Here is a 24,966-nt window from a genome sequence, read left to right as displayed (position 1 = left end):
TAGTAACTATGTCATATGGTTTCCAAATGGTTTCTATAGGACAGTTAGTAACTATGTCATATGGTTTCTATTGGACAGTTAGTAACTCTGTCATGTGGTTTCTATAGGACAGTTAGTAACTATGTCATATGGTTTCTATAGGACAGTTAGTAACTATGTCATATGGTTTCCAAATGGTTTCTATAGGACAGTTAGTAACTATGTCATATGGTTTCTATTGGACAGTTAGTAACTATGTCATGTGGTTTATATAGGACAGTTAGTAACTATGTCATATGGTTTCTATAGGACAGTTAGTAACTATGTCATATGGTTTCCAAATGGTTTCTATAGGACAGTTAGTAACTATGTCATATGGTTTCTATTGGACAGTTAGTAACTATGTCATGTGGTTTATATAGGACAGTTAGTAACTATGTCATATGGTTTCTATTGGACAGTTAGTAACTATGTCATATGGTTTCTATATGGTTTCTATAGTACAGTTAATAACTATGTCATGTGGTTTCTATAGGACAGTTAGTAACTATGTCATATGGTTTCTATAGGACAGTTAGTAACTATGTAATGTGGTTTCTATAGGACAGTTAGTAACTATGTCATATGGTTTCTATATGGTTTCTATAGGACAGTTAGTAACTATGTCATATGGTTTCTATTGGACAGTTAGTAACTATGTCATGTGGTTTCTATTGGACAGTTAGTAACTTTGTCATATTGTTTCTTTATGGTTTCTATAGGACAGTTAGTAACTATGTCATATGGTTTCTATATGGTTTCTATTGGACAGTTAGTAACTATGTCATATGGTTTCTATTGGACAGTTAGTAACTATGTCATATGGTTTCTATATGGTTTCTATAGGACAGTTAGTAACTATGTCATATTGTTTCTTTATGGTTTCTATAGGACAGTTAGTAACTATGTCAAATGGTTTCTATTGGACAGTTAGTACCTATGTCATATGGTTTCTATATGGTTTCTATAGGACAGTTAGTAACTATGTCATGTGGTTTCTATATGGTTTCTATTGGACGGTTAGTAACTATGTCATGTGGTTTCTATTGGACGGTTAACTATGTCATGTGGTTTCTATTGGACAGTTAGTAACTATGTCATATGGTTTCTATTGGACAGTTAGTAACTATGTCATGGTTTCTATAGGACAGTTAGTAACTATGTCATATGGTTTCTATATGGTTTCTATAGGACAGTTAGTAACTATGTCATGTGGTTTCTATAGGACAGTTAGTAACTATGTCATGTGGTTTCTATATGGTTTCTATTGGACAGTTAGTAACTATGTCATATGGTTTCTATAGGACAGTTAGTAACTATGTCATGTGGTTTCTATTGGATGGTTAGTAACTATGTCATATGGTTTCTATAGGACAGTTAGTAACTATGTCATGTGGTTTCTATAGGACAGTTAGTAACTATGTCATATGGTTTCTATATGGTTTCTATAGGACAGTTAGTAACTATGTCATATTGTTTCTTTATGGTTTCTATAGGACAGTTAGTAACTATGTCATATGGTTTATATTGGACAGTTAGTAACTATGTCATATGGTTTCTATAGGACAGTTAGTAACTATGTCATATGGTTTCTATTGGACAGTTAGTAACTATGTCATATGGTTTCTATAGGACAGTTAGTAACTATGTCATATGGTTTCTATTGGACAGTTAGTAACTATGTCATATGGTTTCTATTGGACAGTTAGTAACTATGTCATATGGTTTCTATATGGTTTCTATAGGACAGTTAGTAACTATGTCATGTGGTTTCTATATGGTTTCTATTGGACAGTTAGTAACTATGTCATGTGGTTTCTATTGTTAGTTTCTATATGGTTTCTATAGGACAGTTAGTAACTATGTCATGTGGTTTCTATAGGACAGTTAGTAACTATGTCATATGGTTTCTATATGGTTTCTATAGGACAGTTAGTAACTATGTCATATGGTTTCTATATGGTTTCTATAGGACAGTTAGCAACTATGTCATATGGTTTCTATATGGTTTCTATAGGACAGTTAGTAACTATGTCATGTGGTTTCTATTGGACGGTTAGTAACTATGTCATGTGGTTTCTATTGGACGGTTAGTAACTATGTCATGTGGTTTCTATTGGACGGTTAGTAACTATGTCATATGGTTTCTATATGGTTTCTATAGGACAGTTAGTAACTATGTCATGTGGTTTCTATATGGTTTCTATTGACGGTTAGTAACTATGTCATGTGGTTTCTATAGGACAGTTAGTAACTATGTCATGTGGTTTCTATTAGATGGTTAGTAACTATGTCATATGGTTTCTATAGGACAGTTAGTAACTATGTCATGTGGTTTCTATAGGACAGTTAGTAACTATGTCATATGGTTTCTATATGGTTTCTATAGGACAGTTAGTAACTATGTCATATGGTTTCTATATGGTTTCTATAGGACAGTTAGTAACTATGTCATGTGGTTTCTATTGGACGGTTAGTAACTATGTCATGTGGTTTCTATTGGACGGTTAGTAACTATGTCATGTGGTTTCTATTGGACGGTTAGTAACTATGTCATGTGGTTTCTATTGGACGGTTAGTAACTATGTCATGTGGTTTCTATTGGACAGTTAGTAACTATGTCATATGGTTTCTATATGGTTTCTATAGGACAGTTAGTAACTATGTCATGTGGTTTCTATATGGTTTCTATTGGACGGTTAGTAACTATGTCATGTGGTTTCTATAGGACAGTTAGTAACTATGTCATGTGGTTTCTATATGGTTTCTATTGGACGGTTAGTAACTATGTCATGTGGTTTCTATTGGACGGTTAGTAACTATGTCATATGGTTTCTATTGGACAGTTAGTAACTATGTCATATGGTTTCTATTGGACGGTTAGTAACTATGTCATATGGTTTCTATATGGTTTCTATAGGACAGTTAGTAACTATGTCATATTGTTTCTTTATGGTTTCTATAGGACAGTTAGTAACTATGTCATGTGGTTTCTATATGGTTTCTATTGGACAGTTAGTAACTATGTCATATGGTTTCTATTGGACAGTTAGTAACTATGTCATATGGTTTCTATTGGACGGTTAGTAACTATGTCATATGGTTTCTATTGGACGGTTAGTAACTATGTCATGTGGTTTCTATATGGTTTCTATAGGACAGTTAGTAACTATGTCATGTGGTTTCTATAGGACAGTTAGTAACTATGTCATATGGTTTCTATAGGACAGTTAGTAACTATGTCATATGGTTTCTATATGGTTTCTATAGGACAGTTAGTAACTATGTCATATGGTTTCTATTGGACAGTTAGTAACTATGTCATATGTTTTCTATATGGTTTCTATAGGACAGTTAGTAACTATGTCATGTGGTTTCTATATGGTTTCTATTGGACAGTTAGTAACTATGTCATATGGTTTCTATAGGACAGTTAGTAACTATGTCATATGGTTTCTATATGGTTTCTATAGGACAGTTAGTAACTATGTCATATGGTTTCTATTGGACAGTTAGTAACTATGTCATATGGTTTCTATTGGACGGTTAGTAACTATGTCATATGGTTTCTATTGGACGGTTAGTAACTATGTCATGTGGTTTCTATATGGTTTCTATAGGACAGTTAGTAACTATGTCATGTGGTTTCTATAGGACAGTTAGTAACTATGTCATATGGTTTCTATAGGACAGTTAGTAACTATGTCATGTGGTTTCTATATGGTTTCTATTGCACGGTTAGTAACTATGTCATATGGTTTCTATTGGACAGTTAGTAACTATGTCATGTGGTTTCTATAGGACAGTTAGTAACTATGTCATGTGGTTTCTATAGGACAGTTAGTAACTATGTCATATGGTTTCTATAGGACAGTTAGTAACTATGTCATGTGGTTTCTATTGGACAGTTAGTAACTATGTCATATGGTTTCTATATGGTTTCTATAGGACAGTTAGTAACTATGTCATGTGGTTTATATAGGACCGTTAGTAACTATGTCATATGGTTTCTATAGGACAGTTAATAACTATGTCATGTGGTTTCTATAGGACAGTTAGTAACTATGTCATGTGGTTTCTATAGGACAGTTAATAACTATGTCATGTTGTTTCTATAGGACAGTTAGTAACTATGTCATATGGTTTCCAAATGGTTTCTATAGGACAGTTAGTAACTATGTCATATGGTTTCTATTGGACAGTTAGTAACTCTGTCATGTGGTTTCTATAGGACAGTTAGTAACTATGTCATATGGTTTCTATAGGACAGTTAGTAACTATGTCATATGGTTTCCAAATGGTTTCTATAGGACAGTTAGTAACTATGTCATATGGTTTCTATTGGACAGTTAGTAACTATGTCATGTGGTTTATATAGGACAGTTAGTAACTATGTCATATGGTTTCTATAGGACAGTTAGTAACTATGTCATATGGTTTCCAAATGGTTTCTATAGGACAGTTAGTAACTATGTCATATGGTTTCTATTGGACAGTTAGTAACTATGTCATGTGGTTTATATAGGACAGTTAGTAACTATGTCATATGGTTTCTATTGGACAGTTAGTAACTATGTCATATGGTTTCTATATGGTTTCTATAGTACAGTTAATAACTATGTCATGTGGTTTCTATAGGACAGTTAGTAACTATGTCATATGGTTTCTATAGGACAGTTAGTAACTATGTCATGTGGTTTCTATAGGACAGTTAGTAACTATGTCATATGGTTTCTATATGGTTTCTATAGGACAGTTAGTAACTATGTCATATGGTTTCTATTGGACAGTTAGTAACTATGTCATGTGGTTTCTATTGGACAGTTAGTAACTTTGTCATATTGTTTCTTTATGGTTTCTATAGGACAGTTAGTAACTATGTCATATGGTTTCTATATGGTTTCTATTGGACAGTTAGTAACTATGTCATATGGTTTCTATTGGACAGTTAGTAACTATGTCATATGGTTTCTATTGGACAGTTAGTAACTCTGTCATGTGGTTTCTATAGGACAGTTAGTAACTATGTCATATGGTTTCTATAGGACAGTTAGTAACTATGTCATATGGTTTCCAAATGGTTTCTATAGGACAGTTAGTAACTATGTCATATGGTTTCTATTGGACAGTTAGTAACTATGTCATGTGGTTTATATAGGACAGTTAGTAACTATGTCATATGGTTTCTATAGGACAGTTAGTAACTATGTCATATGGTTTCAAATGGTTTCTATAGGACAGTTAGTAACTATGTCATATGGTTTCTATTGGACAGTTAGTAACTATGTCATGTGGTTTATATAGGACAGTTAGTAACTATGTCATATGGTTTCTATTGGACAGTTAGTAACTATGTCATATGGTTTCTATATGGTTTCTATAGTACAGTTAATAACTATGTCATGTGGTTTCTATAGGACAGTTAGTAACTATGTCATATGGTTTCTATAGGACAGTTAGTAACTATGTCATGTGGTTTCTATAGGACAGTTAGTAACTATGTCATATGGTTTCTATATGGTTTCTATAGGACAGTTAGTAACTATGTCATATGGTTTCTATTGGACAGTTAGTAACTATGTCATGTGGTTTCTATTGGACAGTTAGTAACTTTGTCATATTGTTTCTTTATGGTTTCTATAGGACAGTTAGTAACTATGTCATATGGTTTCTATATGGTTTCTATTGGACAGTTAGTAACTATGTCATATGGTTTCTATTGGACAGTTAGTAACTATGTCATATGGTTTCTATATGGTTTCTATAGGACAGTTAGTAACTATGTCATATTGTTTCTTTATGGTTTCTATAGGACAGTTAGTAACTATGTCAAATGGTTTCTATTGGACAGTTAGTACCTATGTCATATGGTTTCTATATGGTTTCTATAGGACAGTTAGTAACTATGTCATGTGGTTTCTATATGGTTTCTATTGGACGGTTAGTAACTATGTCATGTGGTTTCTATTGGACGGTTAGTAACTATGTCATGTGGTTTCTATTGGACAGTTAGTAACTATGTCATATGGTTTCTATTGGACAGTTAGTAACTATGTCATGGTTTCTATAGGACAGTTAGTAACTATGTCATATGGTTTCTATATGGTTTCTATAGGACAGTTAGTAACTATGTCATGTGGTTTCTATAGGACAGTTAGTAACTATGTCATGTGGTTTCTATATGGTTTCTATTGGACAGTTAGTAACTATGTCATATGGTTTCTATAGGACAGTTAGTAACTATGTCATGTGGTTTCTATTGGATGGTTAGTAACTATGTCATATGGTTTCTATAGGACAGTTAGTAACTATGTCATGTGGTTTCTATAGGACAGTTAGTAACTATGTCATATGGTTTCTATATGGTTTCTATAGGACAGTTAGTAACTATGTCATATTGTTTCTTTATGGTTTCTATAGGACAGTTAGTAACTATGTCATATGGTTTATATTGGACAGTTAGTAACTATGTCATATGGTTTCTATAGGACAGTTAGTAACTATGTCATATGGTTTCTATTGGACAGTTAGTAACTATGTCATATGGTTTCTATAGGACAGTTAGTAACTATGTCATATGGTTTCTATTGGACAGTTAGTAACTATGTCATATGGTTTCTATTGGACAGTTAGTAACTATGTCATATGGTTTCTATATGGTTTCTATAGGACAGTTAGTAACTATGTCATGTGGTTTCTATATGGTTTCTATTGGACGGTTAGTAACTATGTCATGTGGTTTCTATTGGACGGTTAGTAACTATGTCATATGGTTTCTATAGGACAGTTAGTAACTATGTCATGTGGTTTCTATAGGACAGTTAGTAACTATGTCATATGGTTTCTATATGGTTTCTATAGGACAGTTAGTAACTATGTCATATGGTTTCTATATGGTTTCTATAGGACAGTTAGCAACTATGTCATATGGTTTCTATATGGTTTCTATAGGACAGTTAGTAACTATGTCATGTGGTTTCTATTGGACGGTTAGTAACTATGTCATGTGGTTTCTATTGGACGGTTAGTAACTATGTCATGTGGTTTCTATTGGACGGTTAGTAACTATGTCATGTGGTTTCTATTGGACGGTTAGTAACTATGTCATATGGTTTCTATATGGTTTCTATAGGACAGTTAGTAACTATGTCATGTGGTTTCTATATGGTTTCTATTGGACGGTTAGTAACTATGTCATGTGGTTTCTATAGGACAGTTAGTAACTATGTCATGTGGTTTCTATTAGATGGTTAGTAACTATGTCATATGGTTTCTATAGGACAGTTAGTAACTATGTCATGTGGTTTCTATAGGACAGTTAGTAACTATGTCATATGGTTTCTATATGGTTTCTATAGGACAGTTAGTAACTATGTCATATGGTTTCTATATGGTTTCTATAGGACAGTTAGTAACTATGTCATGTGGTTTCTATTGACGGTTAGTAACTATGTCATGTGGTTTCTATTGACGGTTAGTAACTATGTCATGTGGTTTCTATTGGACGGTTAGTAACTATGTCATGTGGTTTCTATTGGACGGTTAGTAACTATGTCATGTGGTTTCTATTGGACAGTTAGTAACTATGTCATATGGTTTCTATATGGTTTCTATAGGACAGTTAGTAACTATGTCATGTGGTTTCTATATGGTTTCTATTGGACGGTTAGTAACTATGTCATGTGGTTTCTATAGGACAGTTAGTAACTATGTCATGTGGTTTCTATTAGATGGTTAGTAACTATGTCATATGGTTTCTATAGGACAGTTAGTAACTATGTCATATGGTTTCTATAGGACAGTTAGTAACTATGTCATATGGTTTCTATATGGTTTCTATAGGACAGTTAGTAACTATGTCATATTGTTTCTTTATGGTTTCTATAGGACAGTTAGTAACTATGTCATATGGTTTCTATTGGACAGTTAGTAACTATGTCATATGGTTTCTATAGGACAGTTAGTAACTATGTCATATGGTTTCTATTGGACAGTTAGTAACTATGTCATATGGTTTCTATATGGTTTCTATAGGACAGTTAGTAACTATGTCATATGGTTTCTATAGGACAGTTAGTAACTATGTCATATGGTTTCTATTGGACAGTTAGTAACTATGTCATATGGTTTCTATATGGTTTCTATAGGACAGTTAGTAACTATGTCATGTGGTTTCTATATGGTTTCTATTGGACGGTTAGTAACTATGTCATGTGGTTTCTATTGGACGGTTAGTAACTATGTCATATGGTTTCTATAGGACAGTTAGTAACTATGTCATATGGTTTCTATAGGACAGTTAGTAACTATGTCATGTGGTTTCTATATGGTTTCTATAGGACAGTTAGTAACTATGTCATATGGTTTCTATATGACAGTTAGTAACTATGTCATGTGGTTTCTATAGGACAGTTAGTAACTATGTCATATGGTTTCTATATGACAGTTAGTAACTATGTCATATGGTTTCTATATGGTTTCTATAGGACAGTTAGTAACTATGTCATATGGTTTCTATATGGTTTCTATAGGACAGTTAGCAACTATGTCATATGGTTTCTATATGGTTTCTATAGGACAGTTAGTAACTATGTCATGTGGTTTCTATTGGACGGTTAGTAACTATGTCATATGGTTTCTTTATGGTTTCTATAGGACAGTTAGTAACTATGTCATGTGGTTTCTTTGTGGTTTCTTTCGGACAGTTAGTAACTATGTCATATGGTTTCTATAGGACAGTTAGTAACTATGTCATATGGTTTCTATATGGTTTCTATTGGACAGTTAGTAACTATGTCATATGGTTTCTATATGGTTTCTATAGGACAGTTAGTAACTATGTCATGTGGTTTCTTTGTGGTTTCTTTAGGACAGTTAGTAACTATGTCATGTGGTTTCTATTGGACGGTTAGTAACTATGTCATATGGTTTCTTTATGGTTTCTATAGGACAGTTAGTAACTATGTCATGTGGTTTCTTTGTGGTTTCTTTAGGACAGTTAGTAACTATGTCATATGGTTTCTATAGGACAGTTAGTAACTATGTCATGTGGTTTCTATAGGACAGTTAGTAACTATGTCATATGGTTTCTATATGGTTTCTATAGGACAGTTAGTAACTATGTCATGTGGTTTCTATATGGTTTCTATTGGACGGTTAGTAACTATGTCATGTGGTTTCTATTGGACGGTTAGTAACTATGTCATGTGGTTTCTATTGGACAGTTAGTAACTATGTCATATGGTTTCTATTGGACAGTTAGTAACTATGTCATGGTTTCTATAGGACAGTTAGTAACTATGTCATATGGTTTCTATATGGTTTCTATAGGACAGTTAGTAACTATGTCATGTGGTTTCTATAGGACAGTTAGTAACTATGTCATGTGGTTTCTATATGGTTTCTATTGGACAGTTAGTAACTATGTCATATGGTTTCTATAGGACAGTTAGTAACTATGTCATGTGGTTTCTATTGGATGGTTAGTAACTATGTCATATGGTTTCTATAGGACAGTTAGTAACTATGTCATGTGGTTTCTATAGGACAGTTAGTAACTATGTCATATGGTTTCTATATGGTTTCTATAGGACAGTTAGTAACTATGTCATATTGTTTCTTTATGGTTTCTATAGGACAGTTAGTAACTATGTCATATGGTTTATATTGGACAGTTAGTAACTATGTCATATGGTTTCTATAGGACAGTTAGTAACTATGTCATATGGTTTCTATTGGACAGTTAGTAACTATGTCATATGGTTTCTATAGGACAGTTAGTAACTATGTCATATGGTTTCTATTGGACAGTTAGTAACTATGTCATATGGTTTCTATTGGACAGTTAGTAACTATGTCATATGGTTTCTATATGGTTTCTATAGGACAGTTAGTAACTATGTCATGTGGTTTCTATATGGTTTCTATTGGACGGTTAGTAACTATGTCATGTGGTTTCTATAGGACAGTTAGTAACTATGTCATATGGTTTCTATAGGACAGTTAGTAACTATGTCATGTGGTTTCTATAGGACAGTTAGTAACTATGTCATATGGTTTCTATATGGTTTCTATAGGACAGTTAGTAACTATGTCATATGGTTTCTATGGTTTCTATAGGACAGTTAGCAACTATGTCATATGGTTTCTATATGGTTTCTATAGGACAGTTAGTAACTATGTCATGTGGTTTCTATTGACGGTTAGTAACTATGTCATGTGGTTTCTATTGGACGGTTAGTAACTATGTCATGTGGTTTCTATTGGACGGTTAGTAACTATGTCATGTGGTTTCTATTGGACGGTTAGTAACTATGTCATATGGTTTCTATATGGTTTCTATAGGACAGTTAGTAACTATGTCATGTGGTTTCTATATGGTTTCTATTGGACGGTTAGTAACTATGTCATGTGGTTTCTATAGGACAGTTAGTAACTATGTCATGTGGTTTCTATTAGATGGTTAGTAACTATGTCATATGGTTTCTATAGGACAGTTAGTAACTATGTCATGTGGTTTCTATAGGACAGTTAGTAACTATGTCATATGGTTTCTATATGGTTTCTATAGGACAGTTAGTAACTATGTCATATGGTTTCTATATGGTTTCTATAGGACAGTTAGTAACTATGTCATGTGGTTTCTATTGGACGGTTAGTAACTATGTCATGTGGTTTCTATTGGACGGTTAGTAACTATGTCATGTGGTTTCTATTGGACGGTTAGTAACTATGTCATGTGGTTTCTATTGGACGGTTAGTAACTATGTCATGTGGTTTCTATTGGACAGTTAGTAACTATGTCATATGGTTTCTATATGGTTTCTATAGGACAGTTAGTAACTATGTCATGTGGTTTCTATATGGTTTCTATTGGACGGTTAGTAACTATGTCATGTGGTTTCTATAGGACAGTTAGTAACTATGTCATGTGGTTTCTATTAGATGGTTAGTAACTATGTCATATGGTTTCTATAGGACAGTTAGTAACTATGTCATATGGTTTCTATAGGACAGTTAGTAACTATGTCATATGGTTTCTATATGGTTTCTATAGGACAGTTAGTAACTATGTCATATTGTTTCTTTATGGTTTCTATAGGACAGTTAGTAACTATGTCATATGGTTTCTATTGGACAGTTAGTAACTATGTCATATGGTTTCTATAGGACAGTTAGTAACTATGTCATATGGTTTCTATTGGACAGTTAGTAACTATGTCATATGGTTTCTATATGGTTTCTATAGGACAGTTAGTAACTATGTCATATGGTTTCTATAGGACAGTTAGTAACTATGTCATATGGTTTCTATTGGACAGTTAGTAACTATGTCATATGGTTTCTATATGGTTTCTATAGGACAGTTAGTAACTATGTCATGTGGTTTCTATATGGTTTCTATTGGACGGTTAGTAACTATGTCATGTGGTTTCTATTGACGGTTAGTAACTATGTCATATGGTTTCTATAGGACAGTTAGTAACTATGTCATATGGTTTCTATAGGACAGTTAGTAACTATGTCATGTGGTTTCTATATGGTTTCTATAGGACAGTTAGTAACTATGTCATATGGTTTCTATATGACAGTTAGTAACTATGTCATGTGGTTTCTATAGGACAGTTAGTAACTATGTCATATGGTTTCTATATGACAGTTAGTAACTATGTCATATGGTTTCTATATGGTTTCTATAGGACAGTTAGTAACTATGTCATATGGTTTCTATATGGTTTCTATAGGACAGTTAGCAACTATGTCATATGGTTTCTATATGGTTTCTATAGGACAGTTAGTAACTATGTCATGTGGTTTCTATTGGACGGTTAGTAACTATGTCATATGGTTTCTTTATGGTTTCTATAGGACAGTTAGTAACTATGTCATGTGGTTTCTTTGTGGTTTCTTTCGGACAGTTAGTAACTATGTCATATGGTTTCTATAGGACAGTTAGTAACTATGTCATATGGTTTCTATATGGTTTCTATTGGACAGTTAGTAACTATGTCATATGGTTTCTATATGGTTTCTATAGGACAGTTAGTAACTATGTCATGTGGTTTCTTTGTGGTTTCTTTAGGACAGTTAGTAACTATGTCATGTGGTTTCTATTGACGGTTAGTAACTATGTCATATGGTTTCTTTATGGTTTCTATAGGACAGTTAGTAACTATGTCATGTGGTTTCTTTGTGGTTTCTTTAGGACAGTTAGTAACTATGTCATATGGTTTCTATAGGACAGTTAGTAACTATGTCATGTGGTTTCTATAGGACAGTTAGTAACTATGTCATATGGTTTCTATTGGACAGTTAGTAACTATGTCATATGGTTTCTATTGGACAGTTAGTAACTATGTCATATGGTTTCTATAGGACAGTTAGTAACTATGTCATATGGTTTCTATTGGACAGTTAGTAACTATGTCATATGGTTTCTATAGGACAGTTAGTAACTATGTCATATGGTTTCTATATGGTTTCTATAGGACAGTTAGTAACTATGTCATGTGGTTTCTATTGGACGGTTAGTAACTATGTCATGTGGTTTCTATTGGACGGTTAGTAACTATGTCATGTGGTTTCTATTGGACGGTTAGTAACTATGTCATGTGGTTTCTATTGGACGGTTAGTAACTATGTCATATGGTTTCTATATGGTTTCTATAGGACAGTTAGTAACTATGTCATGTGGTTTCTATATGGTTTCTATTGGACGGTTAGTAACTATGTCATGTGGTTTCTATAGGACAGTTAGTAACTATGTCATGTGGTTTCTATATGGTTTCTATTGGACAGTTAGTAACTATGTCATATGGTTTCTATAGGACAGTTAGTAACTATGTCATGTGGTTTCTATTGGATGGTTAGTAACTATGTCATATGGTTTCTATAGGACAGTTAGTAACTATGTCATATGGTTTCTATAGGACAGTTAGTAACTATGTCATATGGTTTCTATATGGTTTCTATAGGACAGTTAGTAACTATGTCATATTGTTTCTTTATGGTTTCTATAGGACAGTTAGTAACTATGTCATATGGTTTCTATTGGACAGTTAGTAACTATGTCATATGGTTTCTATAGGACAGTTAGTAACTATGTCATATGGTTTCTATTGGACAGTTAGTAACTATGTCATATGGTTTCTATATGGTTTCTATAGGACAGTTAGTAACTATGTCATATGGTTTCTATAGGACAGTTAGTAACTATGTCATATGGTTTCTATTGGACAGTTAGTAACTATGTCATATGGTTTCTATATGGTTTCTATAGGACAGTTAGTAACTATGTCATGTGGTTTCTATATGGTTTCTATTGGACCGTTAGTAACTATGTCATGTGGTTTCTATTGGACGGTTAGTAACTATGTCATATGGTTTCTATAGGACAGTTAGTAACTATGTCATATGGTTTCTATAGGACAGTTAGTAACTATGTCATATGGTTTCTATAGGACAGTTAGTAACTATGTCATGTGGTTTCTATATGGTTTCTATAGGACAGTTAGTAACTATGTCATATGGTTTCTATATGACAGTTAGTAACTATGTCATGTGGTTTCTATAGGACAGTTAGTAACTATGTCATATGGTTTCTATATGACAGTTAGTAACTATGTCATATGGTTTCTATATGGTTTCTATAGGACAGTTAGTAACTATGTCATATGGTTTCTATATGGTTTCTATAGGACAGTTAGCAACTATGTCATATGGTTTCTATATGGTTTCTATAGGACAGTTAGTAACTATGTCATATGGTTTCTATAGGACAGTTAGTAACTATGTCATATGGTTTCTATATGGTTTCTATAGGACAGTTAGTAACTATGTCATATGGTTTCTATATGGTTTCTATAGGACAGTTAGTAACTATGTCATGTGGTTTCTTTGTGGTTTCTTTAGGACAGTTAGTAACTATGTCATGTGGTTTCTATTGGACGGTTAGTAACTATGTCATATGGTTTCTTTATGGTTTCTATAGGACAGTTAGTAACTATGTCATGTGGTTTCTTTGTGGTTTCTTTAGGACAGTTAGTAACTATGTCATATGGTTTCTATAGGACAGTTAGTAACTATGTCATGTGGTTTCTATAGGACAGTTAGTAACTATGTCATATGGTTTCTATTGGACAGTTAGTAACTATGTCATATGGTTTCTATTGGACAGTTAGTAACTATGTCATATGGTTTCTATAGGACAGTTAGTAACTATGTCATATGGTTTCTATTGGACAGTTAGTAACTATGTCATATGGTTTCTATAGGACAGTTAGTAACTATGTCATATGGTTTCTATATGGTTTCTATAGGACAGTTAGTAACTATGTCATGTGGTTTCTATTGGACGGTTAGTAACTATGTCATGTGGTTTCTATTGGACGGTTAGTAACTATGTCATGTGGTTTCTATTGGACGGTTAGTAACTATGTCATGTGGTTTCTATTGGACGGTTAGTAACTATGTCATATGGTTTCTATATGGTTTCTATAGGACAGTTAGTAACTATGTCATGTGGTTTCTATATGGTTTCTATTGGACGGTTAGTAACTATGTCATGTGGTTTCTATAGGACAGTTAGTAACTATGTCATGTGGTTTCTATATGGTTTCTATTGGACAGTTAGTAACTATGTCATATGGTTTCTATAGGACAGTTAGTAACTATGTCATGTGGTTTCTATTGGATGGTTAGTAACTATGTCATATGGTTTCTATAGGACAGTTAGTAACTATGTCATATGGTTTCTATAGGACAGTTAGTAACTATGTCATATGGTTTCTATATGGTTTCTATAGGACAGTTAGTAACTATGTCATATTGTTTCTTTATGGTTTCTATAGGACAGTTAGTAACTATGTCATATGGTTTCTATTGGACAGTTAGTAACTATGTCATATGGTTTCTATAGGACAGTTAGTAACTATGTCATATGGTTTCTATTGGACAGTTAGTAACTATGTCATATGGTTTCTATATGGTTTCTATAGGACAGTTAGTAACTATGTCATATGGTTTCTATAGGACAGTTAGTAACTATGTCATATGGTTTCTATTGGACAGTTAGTAACTATGTCATATGGTTTCTATATGGTTTCTATAGGACAGTTAGTAACTATGTCATGTGGTTTCTATATGGTTTCTATTGGACCGTTAGTAACTATGTCATGTGGTTTCTATTGGACGGTTAGTAACTATGTCATATGGTTTCTATAGGACAGTTAGTAACTATGTCATATGGTTTCTATAGGACAGTTAGTAACTATGTCATATGGTTTCTATAGGACAGTTAGTAACTATGTCATGTGGTTTCTATATGGTTTCTATAGGACAGTTAGTAACTATGTCATATGGTTTCTATATGACAGTTAGTAACTATGTCATGTGGTTTCTATAGGACAGTTAGTAACTATGTCATATGGTTTCTATATGACAGTTAGTAACTATGTCATATGGTTTCTATATGGTTTCTATAGGACAGTTAGTAACTATGTCATATGGTTTCTATATGGTTTCTATAGGACAGTTAGCAACTATGTCATATGGTTTCTATATGGTTTCTATAGGACAGTTAGTAACTATGTCATATGGTTTCTATAGGACAGTTAGTAACTATGTCATATGGTTTCTATATGATTTCTATTGGACAGTTAGTAACTATGTCATATGGTTTCTATATGGTTTCTATAGGACAGTTAGTAACTATGTCATGTGGTTTCTTTGTGGTTTCTTTAGGACAGTTAGTAACTATGTCATGTGGTTTCTATTGGACGGTTAGTAACTATGTCATATGGTTTCTTTATGGTTTCTATAGGACAGTTAGTAACTATGTCATGTGGTTTCTTTGTGGTTTCTTTAGGACAGTTAGTAACTATGTCATATGGTTTCTATAGGACAGTTAGTAACTATGTCATGTGGTTTCTATAGGACAGTTAGTAACTATGTCATATGGTTTCTATTGGACAGTTAGTAACTATGTCATATGGTTTCTATTGGACAGTTAGTAACTATGTCATATGGTTTCTATAGGACAGTTAGTAACTATGTCATATGGTTTCTATTGGACAGTTAGTAACTATGTCATATGGTTTCTATTGGACAGTTAGTAACTATGTCATATGGTTTCTATATGGTTTCTATAGGACAGTTAGTAACTATGTCATGTGGTTTCTATATGGTTTCTATTGGACGGTTAGTAACTATGTCATGTGGTTTCTATTGGACGGTTAGTAACTATGTCATATGGTTTCTTTATGGTTTCTTTAGGACAGTTGGTAACTATGTCATGTGGTTTCTATAGGACAGTTAGTAACTATGTCATATGGTTTCTATAGGACAGTTAGTAACTATGTCATGTGGTTTCTTTGTGGTTTCTTTAGGACAGTTAGTAACTATGTCATATGGTTTCTATAGGACAGTTAGTAACTATGTCATATGGTTTCTATAGGACAGTTAGTAACTATGTCATATGGTTTCTATAGGACAGTTAGTAACTATGTCATATGGTTTCTATTGGACGGTTAGTAACTATGTCATGTGGTTTCTATAGGACAGTTAGTAACTATGTCATGTGGTTTCTATAGGACAGTTAGTAACTATGTCATGTGGTTTCTATAGGACAGTTAGTAACTATGTCATATGGTTTCTATATGGTTTCTATAGGACAGTTAGTAACTATGTCATATGGTTTCTATATGGTTTCTATAGGACAGTTAGTAACTATGTCATATGGTTTCTACATGGTTTCTATAGGACAGTTAGCAACTATGTCATATGGTTTCTATATGGTTTCTATAGGACAGTTAGTAACTATGTCATATGGTTTCTATATGGTTTCTATAGGACAGTTAGTAACTCTGTCGTATGGTTTCTATATGGTTTCTATAGGACAGTTAGTAACTATGTCATATGGTTTCTATATGGTTTCTATAGGACAGTTAGTAACTATGTCATGTGGTTTCTATAGGACAGTTGGTAACTATGTCATGTGGTTTCTATAGGACAGTTAGTAACTATGTCATGTGGTTTCTATAGGACAGTTAGTAACTATGTCATATGGTTTCTATATGGTTTCTATAGGACAGTTAGTAACTATGTCATGTGGTTTCTATTGGACGGTTAGTAACTATGTCATATGGTTTCTATATGGTTTCTATAGGACAGTTAGTAACTATGTCATATGGTTTCTATATGGTTTCTATAGGACAGTTAGTAACTATGTCATGTGGTTTCTATAGGACAGTTAGTAACTATGTCATGTGGTTTCTGTAGGACAGTTAGTAACTATGTCATATGGTTTCTATAGGACAGTTAGTAACTATGTCATATGGTTTCTATATGGTTTCTATTGGACAGTTAGTAACTATGTCATGTGGTTTCTATAGGAAAGTTAGTAACTATGTCATATGGTTTCTATATGGTTTCTATAGGACAGTTAGTAACTATGTCATATGGTTTCTATAGGAAAGTTAGTAACTATGTCATATGGTTTCTTTATGGTTTCTATAGGACAGTTAGTAACTATGTCATGTGGTTTCTTTGTGGTTTCTTTAGGACAGTTAGTAACTATGTCATATGGTTTCTATAGGACAGTTAGTAACTATGTCATGTGGTTTCTTTGTGGTTTCTTTAGGACAGTTAGTAACTATGTCATATGGTTTCTATAGGACAGTTAGTAACTATGTCATATGGTTTCTATATGGTTTCTATTGGACAGTTAGCAACTATGTCATATGGTTTCTATATGGTTTCTATAGGACAGTTAATAACTATGTCATATGGTTTCTATATGGTTTCTATAGGACAGTTAGTAACTATGTCATATGGTTTCTATTGGACAGTTAGTAACTATGTCATATGGTTTCTATTGGACAGTTAGTAACTATGTCATGTGGTTTCTATAGGACAGTTAGTAACTATGTCATATGGTTTCTATTGGACAGTTAGTAACTATGTCATGTGGTTTCTATTGGACAGTTAGTAACTATGTCATATGGTTTCTATATGGTTTCTATTGGACAGTTAGTAACTATGTCATATGGTTTCTATATGGTTTCTTTAGGACAGTTAGTAACTATGTCATATGGTTTCTATATGGTTTCTATAGGACAGTTAGTAACTATGTCATATGGTTTCTTAAATGTAAATGTAAATGTAAATGTTTCTATTGGACGGTTAGTAACTATGTCATATGGTTTCTTTATGGTTTCTATAGGACAGTTAGTAACTATGTCATGTGGTTTCTTTGTGGTTTCTTTAGGACAGTTAGTAACTATGTCATATGGTTTCTATAGGACAGTTAGTAACTATGTCATATGGTTTCTATATGGTTTCTATTGGACAGTTAGTAACTATGTCATGTGGTTTCTATAGGACAGTTAGTAACTATGTCATGTGGTTTCTATAGGACAGTTAGTAACTATGTCATATGGTTTCTATAGGACAGTTAGTAACTATGTCATATGGTTTCTATATGGTTTCTATTGGACAGTTAGTAACTATGTCATATGGTTTCTATAGGACCGTTAGTAACTATGTCATGTGGAGGACAGTGTTCTCCAGGATCACAACTCTCAGTCGACGCTTCTTATACAGATATCTGGACTTCACACGGGTCTGTAGAACACACACTCACTGATCAATCCTTTCCCAGCATGCACCATCACTCACACACTCACTGATCAATCCTTTCACAGCATGCACCATCACTCACACACTCACTGATCAATCCTTTCCCAGCATGCACCATCACTCACACACTCACTGATCAATCCTTTCCCAGCATGCACCATCACTCACACACTCACTGATCAATCCTTTCCCAGCATGCACCATCACTCACACACTCACTGATCAATCCTTTCCCAACATGCACCATCACTCACACACTCACTGATCAATCCTTTCCCAGCACATGCACCATCACTCACACACTCACTGATCAATCCTTTCCCAGCATGCACCATCACTCACACACTCACTGATCAATCCTTTCCCAGCACCATCACTCACACACTCACTGATCAATCCTTTCCCAGCACCATCACTCACACACTCACTGATCAATCCTTTCCCAGCACCATCACTCACACACTCACTGATCAATCCTTTCCCAGCACATGCACCATCACTCACACACTCACACACTTAATCAGTATTGACCGGTGTACTTTTAGGTAACCACAGGAACGACCTCGCTGACCCCTCGTTGGGATAAGTGTGTTAACTACGTAGAGAACACTCTGGTCTACGCCACCGGACGACTCTTCATCAACACACACTTCCAGGAGGACAAGAAACACATGGTGTGTGTGTGTGTGTGTGTGTGTGTGTGTGTGTGTGTGTGTGTGTGTGTGTGTGTGTGTGTGTGTTTGTGTGTGTGTCTGTGTCTGTGTCTGTGTCTGTGTCTGTGTCTGTGTCTGTGTCTGTGTCTGTGTGTGTGTCTGTGTCTGTGTGTGTGTGTGTGTGTGTGTGTGTGTGTCTGTGTGTGTGTGTGGATTTGTTTGATCAGTGTGCGTGTCCGTAGATGGAGGAGCTGATTGAAGGAGTTCGCTGGGCGTTCATCAACATGCTGGAGAGAGACAACGACTGGATGGATGGACCGACCAAGAAGAAAGCTATAGAAAAGGTTTCTGTCTGTCTAGCTTGTCTGTCCGTCTGTCTTAATCCAAAATGCTGGTGAAGTCTCTCTCTGTCTCTCTCTAGGCTCAGACAGTCCTGGCCAAGGTTGGCTATCCTGAGTTCATACTGAATGACACCTACATCAACCAAGACATAAAACAGGTGTGGATTAATCTATGTGTGTTTATGTACGTTAGTGTCCATATATTAGTGTGTGTGTACTAATTTGTGCGTGTGTGTGTGTTTGCGTGTGTAGCTTGTATTCTCTGAGGACAACTACTTCGGTAATGTGATGCAGACTCTGCGTTTCATTGCCCAATCGGATCTCAACTGGCTGCGGAAGACTGTCCCTCGCACTGAGTGAGCTGCTATGACAAAACCACTGATGGAGAAACCCACCAATAGTAGAAAAATGCATTGAAAGTATAGGGAGCATTACTTCCATTTTCATGACATTTGAGTCATTTTGCATATGCTGTTATCCCGAGCCAATTCCTGTCAGTGCATTCATCTTTAGATAGCTAGGTGGGTCAACCACATATCTCAGTCGGTAAAACCCCTCCCTCAATAGAGTAGCTATCAGCAATGCCAGAGCTAGATAGAAGGCTACAGTGTGTTAGTGAAAGAAGAAGGCCAGTACAACACTACTTTATTCACCGCAAATGTCCGTCAGCGTTTACCTACCTCTTGTTTTACCACTACATCACTGAGGGCAACCACCCTGGCGGTTGACTTCCTGGTTGTGATGTCACTTTCGCTGTGTGTTCTAGGTGGTTCACCAATCCCACGACAGTCAACGCGTTCTACAGCTCCTCCACCAATCAAATCAGTAAGATACACACGAGCACACACACACTCAAACACATTGCGTTGGCACTGGATTCAAACTGTTCTGTGTTTTTACTCAGGGTTCCCGGCTGGAGAGCTCCAGAAGCCTTTCTTCTGGGGGCGGGACTATCCTCGGTGAGATCACACACACACACACACACACACACTCTGGCAGAGCCAGGCATTAGCCGATGAACATATTTCTGGTGTGTGTGTGTGTGTTCAGGTCTCTTAGCTATGGAGCCATAGGAGTGATTGTAGGACATGAACTAACACACGGCTTTGACAACAATGGTGAGTCACATACAGTGCATTACAACTACACACAAACAAACACACACACTTTTATAAAGAATGTGTGTGTGTGTGTTTAGGGAGGAAGTATGATAAGGATGGTAACATGGACCAGTGGTGGAGCAACGCATCAATCACAGCCTTCACTGACAAGACCCAGTGTATGATCGACCAATACAACAGCTATCGCTGGGAGGAGGCGGGACTCAATGTAAGAGCTGAACGAATATTATCATCATCATCATCATCATCATCATCTGTTCGTCACGGGTCGGCTGGAGTGTGTTGGGTTAGAACAGAACAGGGGTCGGCTGGAGTGTGTTGGGTTAGAACAGAACAGGGGTCGGTTGGAGTGTGTTGGGTTAGAACAGAACAGGGGTCGGTTGGAGTGTGTTGGGTTAGAACAGAACAGGGGTCGGTTGGAGTGTGTTGGGTTAGAACAGAACAGGGGTCGGTTGGAGTGTGTTGGGTTAGAACAGAACAGGGGTCGGTTGGAGTGTGTTGGGTTAGAACAGAACAGGGGTCGGTTGGAGTGTGTTGGGTTAGAACAGAACAGGGGTCGGTTGGAGTGTGTTGGGTTAGAACAGAACACGGGTCGGTTGGAGTGTGTTGGGTTAGAACAGAACAGGGGTCGGTTGGAGTGTGTTGGGTTAGAACAGAACACGGGTCGGTTGGAGTGTGTTGGGTTAGAACAGAACAGGGGTCGGTTGGAGTGTGTTGGGTCGGTTGGAGTGTGTTGGGTTAGAACAGAACACGGGTTGGTTGGAGTGTGTTGGGTTAGAACAGAACACGGGTCGGTCGGAGTGTGTTGGGTTAGAACAGAACACGGGTCGGCTGGAGTGTGTTGGGTTAGAACAGAACACGGGTCGGCTGGAGTGTGTTGGGTTAGAACAGAACACGGGTTGGTTGGAGTGTGTTGGGTTAGAACAGAACACGGGTCGGTTGGAGTGTGTTGGGTTAGAACAGAACAGGGGTTGGTTGGAGTGTGTTGGGTTAGAACAGAACAGGGGTCGGTTGGAGTGTGTTGGGTTTAGAACAGAACACGGGTTGGTTGGAGTGTGTTGGGTTAGAACAGAACACGGGTCGGCTGGAGTGTGTTGGGTTAGAACAGAACACGGGTCGGCTGGAGTGTGTTGGGTTAGAACAGAACACGGGTTGGTTGGAGTGTGTTGGGTTAGAACAGAACAGGGGTCGGTTGGAGTGTGTTGGGTTAGAACAGAACACGGGTTGGTTGGAGTGTGTTGGGTTAGAACAGAACAGGGGTCGGTTGGAGTGTGTTGGGTTAGAACAGAACACGGGTCGGCTGGAGTGTGTTGGGTTAGAACAGAACACGGGTCGGTTGGAGTGTGTTGGGTCGGCTGGAGTGTGTTGGGTTAGAACAGAACACGGGTCGGCTGGAGTGTGTTGGGTTAGAACAGAACAGGGGTCGGTTGGAGTGTGTTGGGTTAGAACAGAACACGGGTCGGCTGGAGTGTGTTGGGTTAGAACAGAACACGGGTCGGTTGGAGTGTGTTGGGTCAGTTGGAGGGTGTTGGGTTAGAACAGAACACGGTTCGGTTGGAGTGTGTTGGGTTAGAACAGAACATGGATCGGCTGGAGGGTGTTGGGTTAGAACAGAACACGGGTCGGCTGCAGTGTGTTGGGTCAGTTGGAGGGTGTTGGGTTAGAACAGAACACGGTTCGGTTGGAGTGTGTTGGGTTAGAACAGAACACAGGTCGGTTGGAGTGTGTTGGGTTAGAACAGAACACGGGTCGGCTGGAGTGTGTTGGGTTGGTTGGAGTGTGTTGGGTTAGAACAGAACACGGGTCGGTTGGAGTGTGTTGGGTTGGTTGGGTTAGAACAGAACACGGGTCGGTTGGAGTGTGTTGGGTTAGAACAGAACAGTGTGTTGATCTGTTACCCTGTGTAATCAGGTGAGGGGGAAGAGGACCCTATCAGAACAGTGTGTTGATCTGTTATCCTGTGTAATCAGGTGAGAGGGAAGAGGACCCTATCAGAACAGTGTGTTGATCTGTTATCCTGTGTAATCAGGTGAGGGGGAAGAGGACCCTATCAGAACAGTGTGTTGATCTGTTATCCTGTGTAATCAGGTGAGAGGGAAGAGGACCCTATCAGAACAGTGTGTTGATCTGTTATCCTGTGTAATCAGGTGAGGGGGAAGAGGACCCTATCAGAACAGTGTGTTGATCTGTTATCCTGTGTAATCAGGTGAGGGGGAAGAGGACCCTATCAGAACAGTGTGTTGATCTGTTATCCTGTGTAATCAGGTGAGGGGGAAGAGGACCCTAGCAGAGAACATTGCAGACAACGGCGGAATCAGAGAAGCTTTCAAAGTAGGAAACTTTTTCTCTCTGTCCTTCTCTTTATCTTCTTTCATTCCTCTTTCTCTTCTCTCTGTCTATTGCTCTCTCTCTTTCTGTATTTTCCTCTTTCTCTTTCACCTCGCCTCTCTCCGACTGCCTATTTAAAAGTGTGTGTGTGTGTGTGTAGGCCTATAGGAGGTGGATAGAAGAGAGTAGAGGAGGAATTGAGGAGCCATTACTTCCAGGAGTTGGACTCAACAACAACCAACTGTTCTTTCTCAGCTACGCACACGTAAGAACACACACACACACACACACACACACACACACACACACACACAGTCTTTCTCTCTCTTTTTTACTCTCTCACTGTGTGTGTTCTCTAGGTGCGCTGTAACTCCTACAGACCTGAAGCGGCAAGGGACCAGATTCAGAGTGGAGCCCACAGCCCCCCAAAGTACAGGTAAGAACTCATACACACACAAACACACCTTTAGTTTCAACGTTTCTGACCCCACTCTTTTCTGTTGCTACGCAGGGTTGTCGGGGCAATGAGTAACTATGAGGAGTTCCGACAGGCGTTCAGCTGTCCTGATTCATCGGTTATGAACCGAGGGGCGGAGTCCTGCCGTATTTGGTAAAGTGTTCTACTGCTGAATCCCACTGACATTTTCCTTCTCCTCTTCCCCTCCTCTCCCTCTTGTGTGTGTGTAATGCAGTAACTTGATTTATTCTATGTTACTGTAACTTGATTTATTCTATGTTACTGTAACTTGATGTATTCTATGTTACTGTAACTTGATTTATTCTATATTACTGTAACTTGATTTATTCTATATTACTGTAGCTTGATTTATTCTATATTTCTGTAACTTTGATTTATTCTATGTTACTGTAACTTGATGTATTCTATGTTACTGTAGCTTGATTTATTCTATATTACTGTAGCTTGATTTATTCTATATTTCTGTAACTTTGATTTATTCTATATTACTGTAACTTGATTTATTCTATATTACTGTAACTTGATTTATTCTATGTTACTGTAACTTGATTTATTCTATATTACTGTAACTTGATTTATTCTATATTACAACAATTTGATTTATTCTATGTTACTGTAACTTGATTTATTCTATATTACTTTATTAAAACAGTGTTGTATCTGTCTCTCTTTAACTGATGTGATTGAAATGTTCTATATTTCTGATGAATATTCCCTGTGTGTTTGGATGTATTAAACTCCGTGAGATAGAGCAGAGTCTTTACTAAGGCTGAGCATAACATGACTGATATTACCGGGAACAAAATCGCACACGCACACACATACGTCCTCTTCTCTCTCCGAGTTAGAGATTCATCCTGGCTATTACAGTCAATTATGTCTGCAGTTCCCATGGCAACCTATAGCGTGTCTACATAAAACAGTTACACCTCACTGTGTGTCTGTCATCTCTGTTTCTGGTCTGTAACTATAATCTAATCAGACTTCTCTAAAAGGTAGAAAACATGTTTACTGTCTATCTGTCTCTCTTTGTCTTTTTCTGAACACTGAGAGACAGAGAAAATAAGGGAGAGGGAGAGAGGTAGAGAAAGAGGGGTAGAAAAAGAGGGGTAGAAGGAGAGAGGTAGAGAAAGAGGGAGAGAGGTAGAGAAAGAGGGGTAGAGGGAGAGAGGTAGAGAAAGAGGGAATAAGAGGTAGAGGGGTAGAGAGAGGTATAGAAAGAGAAACTAGAGAAAGAGGGAGAGAGGTAGAGGAAGAACGAGAGACAACTGGTCTAAAGCAGGAGAAGAGTCCGTCAGAGAGAGAGAGGAAGAGAGATATGGAAAAGAGGTAAAGGGAGGCATTGAATGTGGGAATTGCAAAGGAGGAAGAGTGATATTTACAGATCAGCT

At 36.5% G+C, this 24,966-nt stretch overlaps 1 protein-coding gene across 4 annotated transcripts in view; it reads left to right on the top strand.

Moving 5' to 3' along the window:
• phex (phosphate regulating endopeptidase homolog, X-linked) overlaps window positions 1–24,508 on the top strand; it is a 53,792-nt gene extending 29,284 nt beyond the window's left edge. The window contains exons 10-22 of one of the 4 annotated variants that reach the window (XM_065019190.1): window positions 18,544–18,637; window positions 19,200–19,328; window positions 19,550–19,651; window positions 19,729–19,806; window positions 19,901–20,004; window positions 20,415–20,473; window positions 20,553–20,607; window positions 20,699–20,766; window positions 20,847–20,977; window positions 23,035–23,100; window positions 23,258–23,362; window positions 23,457–23,533; window positions 23,609–24,508. In XM_065019190.1, the coding sequence (XP_064875262.1) occupies window positions 18,544–18,637; window positions 19,200–19,328; window positions 19,550–19,651; window positions 19,729–19,806; window positions 19,901–20,004; window positions 20,415–20,473; window positions 20,553–20,607; window positions 20,699–20,766; window positions 20,847–20,977; window positions 23,035–23,100; window positions 23,258–23,362; window positions 23,457–23,533; window positions 23,609–23,711 (1,171 nt within the window). In that variant the 3' untranslated portion in view covers window positions 23,712–24,508. Of the gene's footprint in view, window positions 1–18,543; window positions 18,638–19,199; window positions 19,329–19,549; window positions 19,652–19,728; window positions 19,807–19,900; window positions 20,005–20,414; window positions 20,474–20,552; window positions 20,608–20,698; window positions 20,767–20,846; window positions 20,978–22,680; window positions 23,101–23,257; window positions 23,363–23,456; window positions 23,534–23,608 lie in introns of those variants that run through there. The other 3 variants (XM_065019191.1, XM_065019192.1, XR_010464032.1) reach the window with 3 other exon arrangements.
• Window positions 24,509–24,966: the final 458 nt, after the last annotated feature.

The sequence above is a fragment of the Oncorhynchus nerka genome, linkage group LG6, assembly GCF_034236695.1.
Source record: "Oncorhynchus nerka isolate Pitt River linkage group LG6, Oner_Uvic_2.0, whole genome shotgun sequence".
NCBI lineage: Eukaryota > Metazoa > Chordata > Actinopteri > Salmoniformes > Salmonidae > Oncorhynchus > Oncorhynchus nerka.
This window is presented reverse-complemented; position numbering and strand designations above follow the sequence as displayed.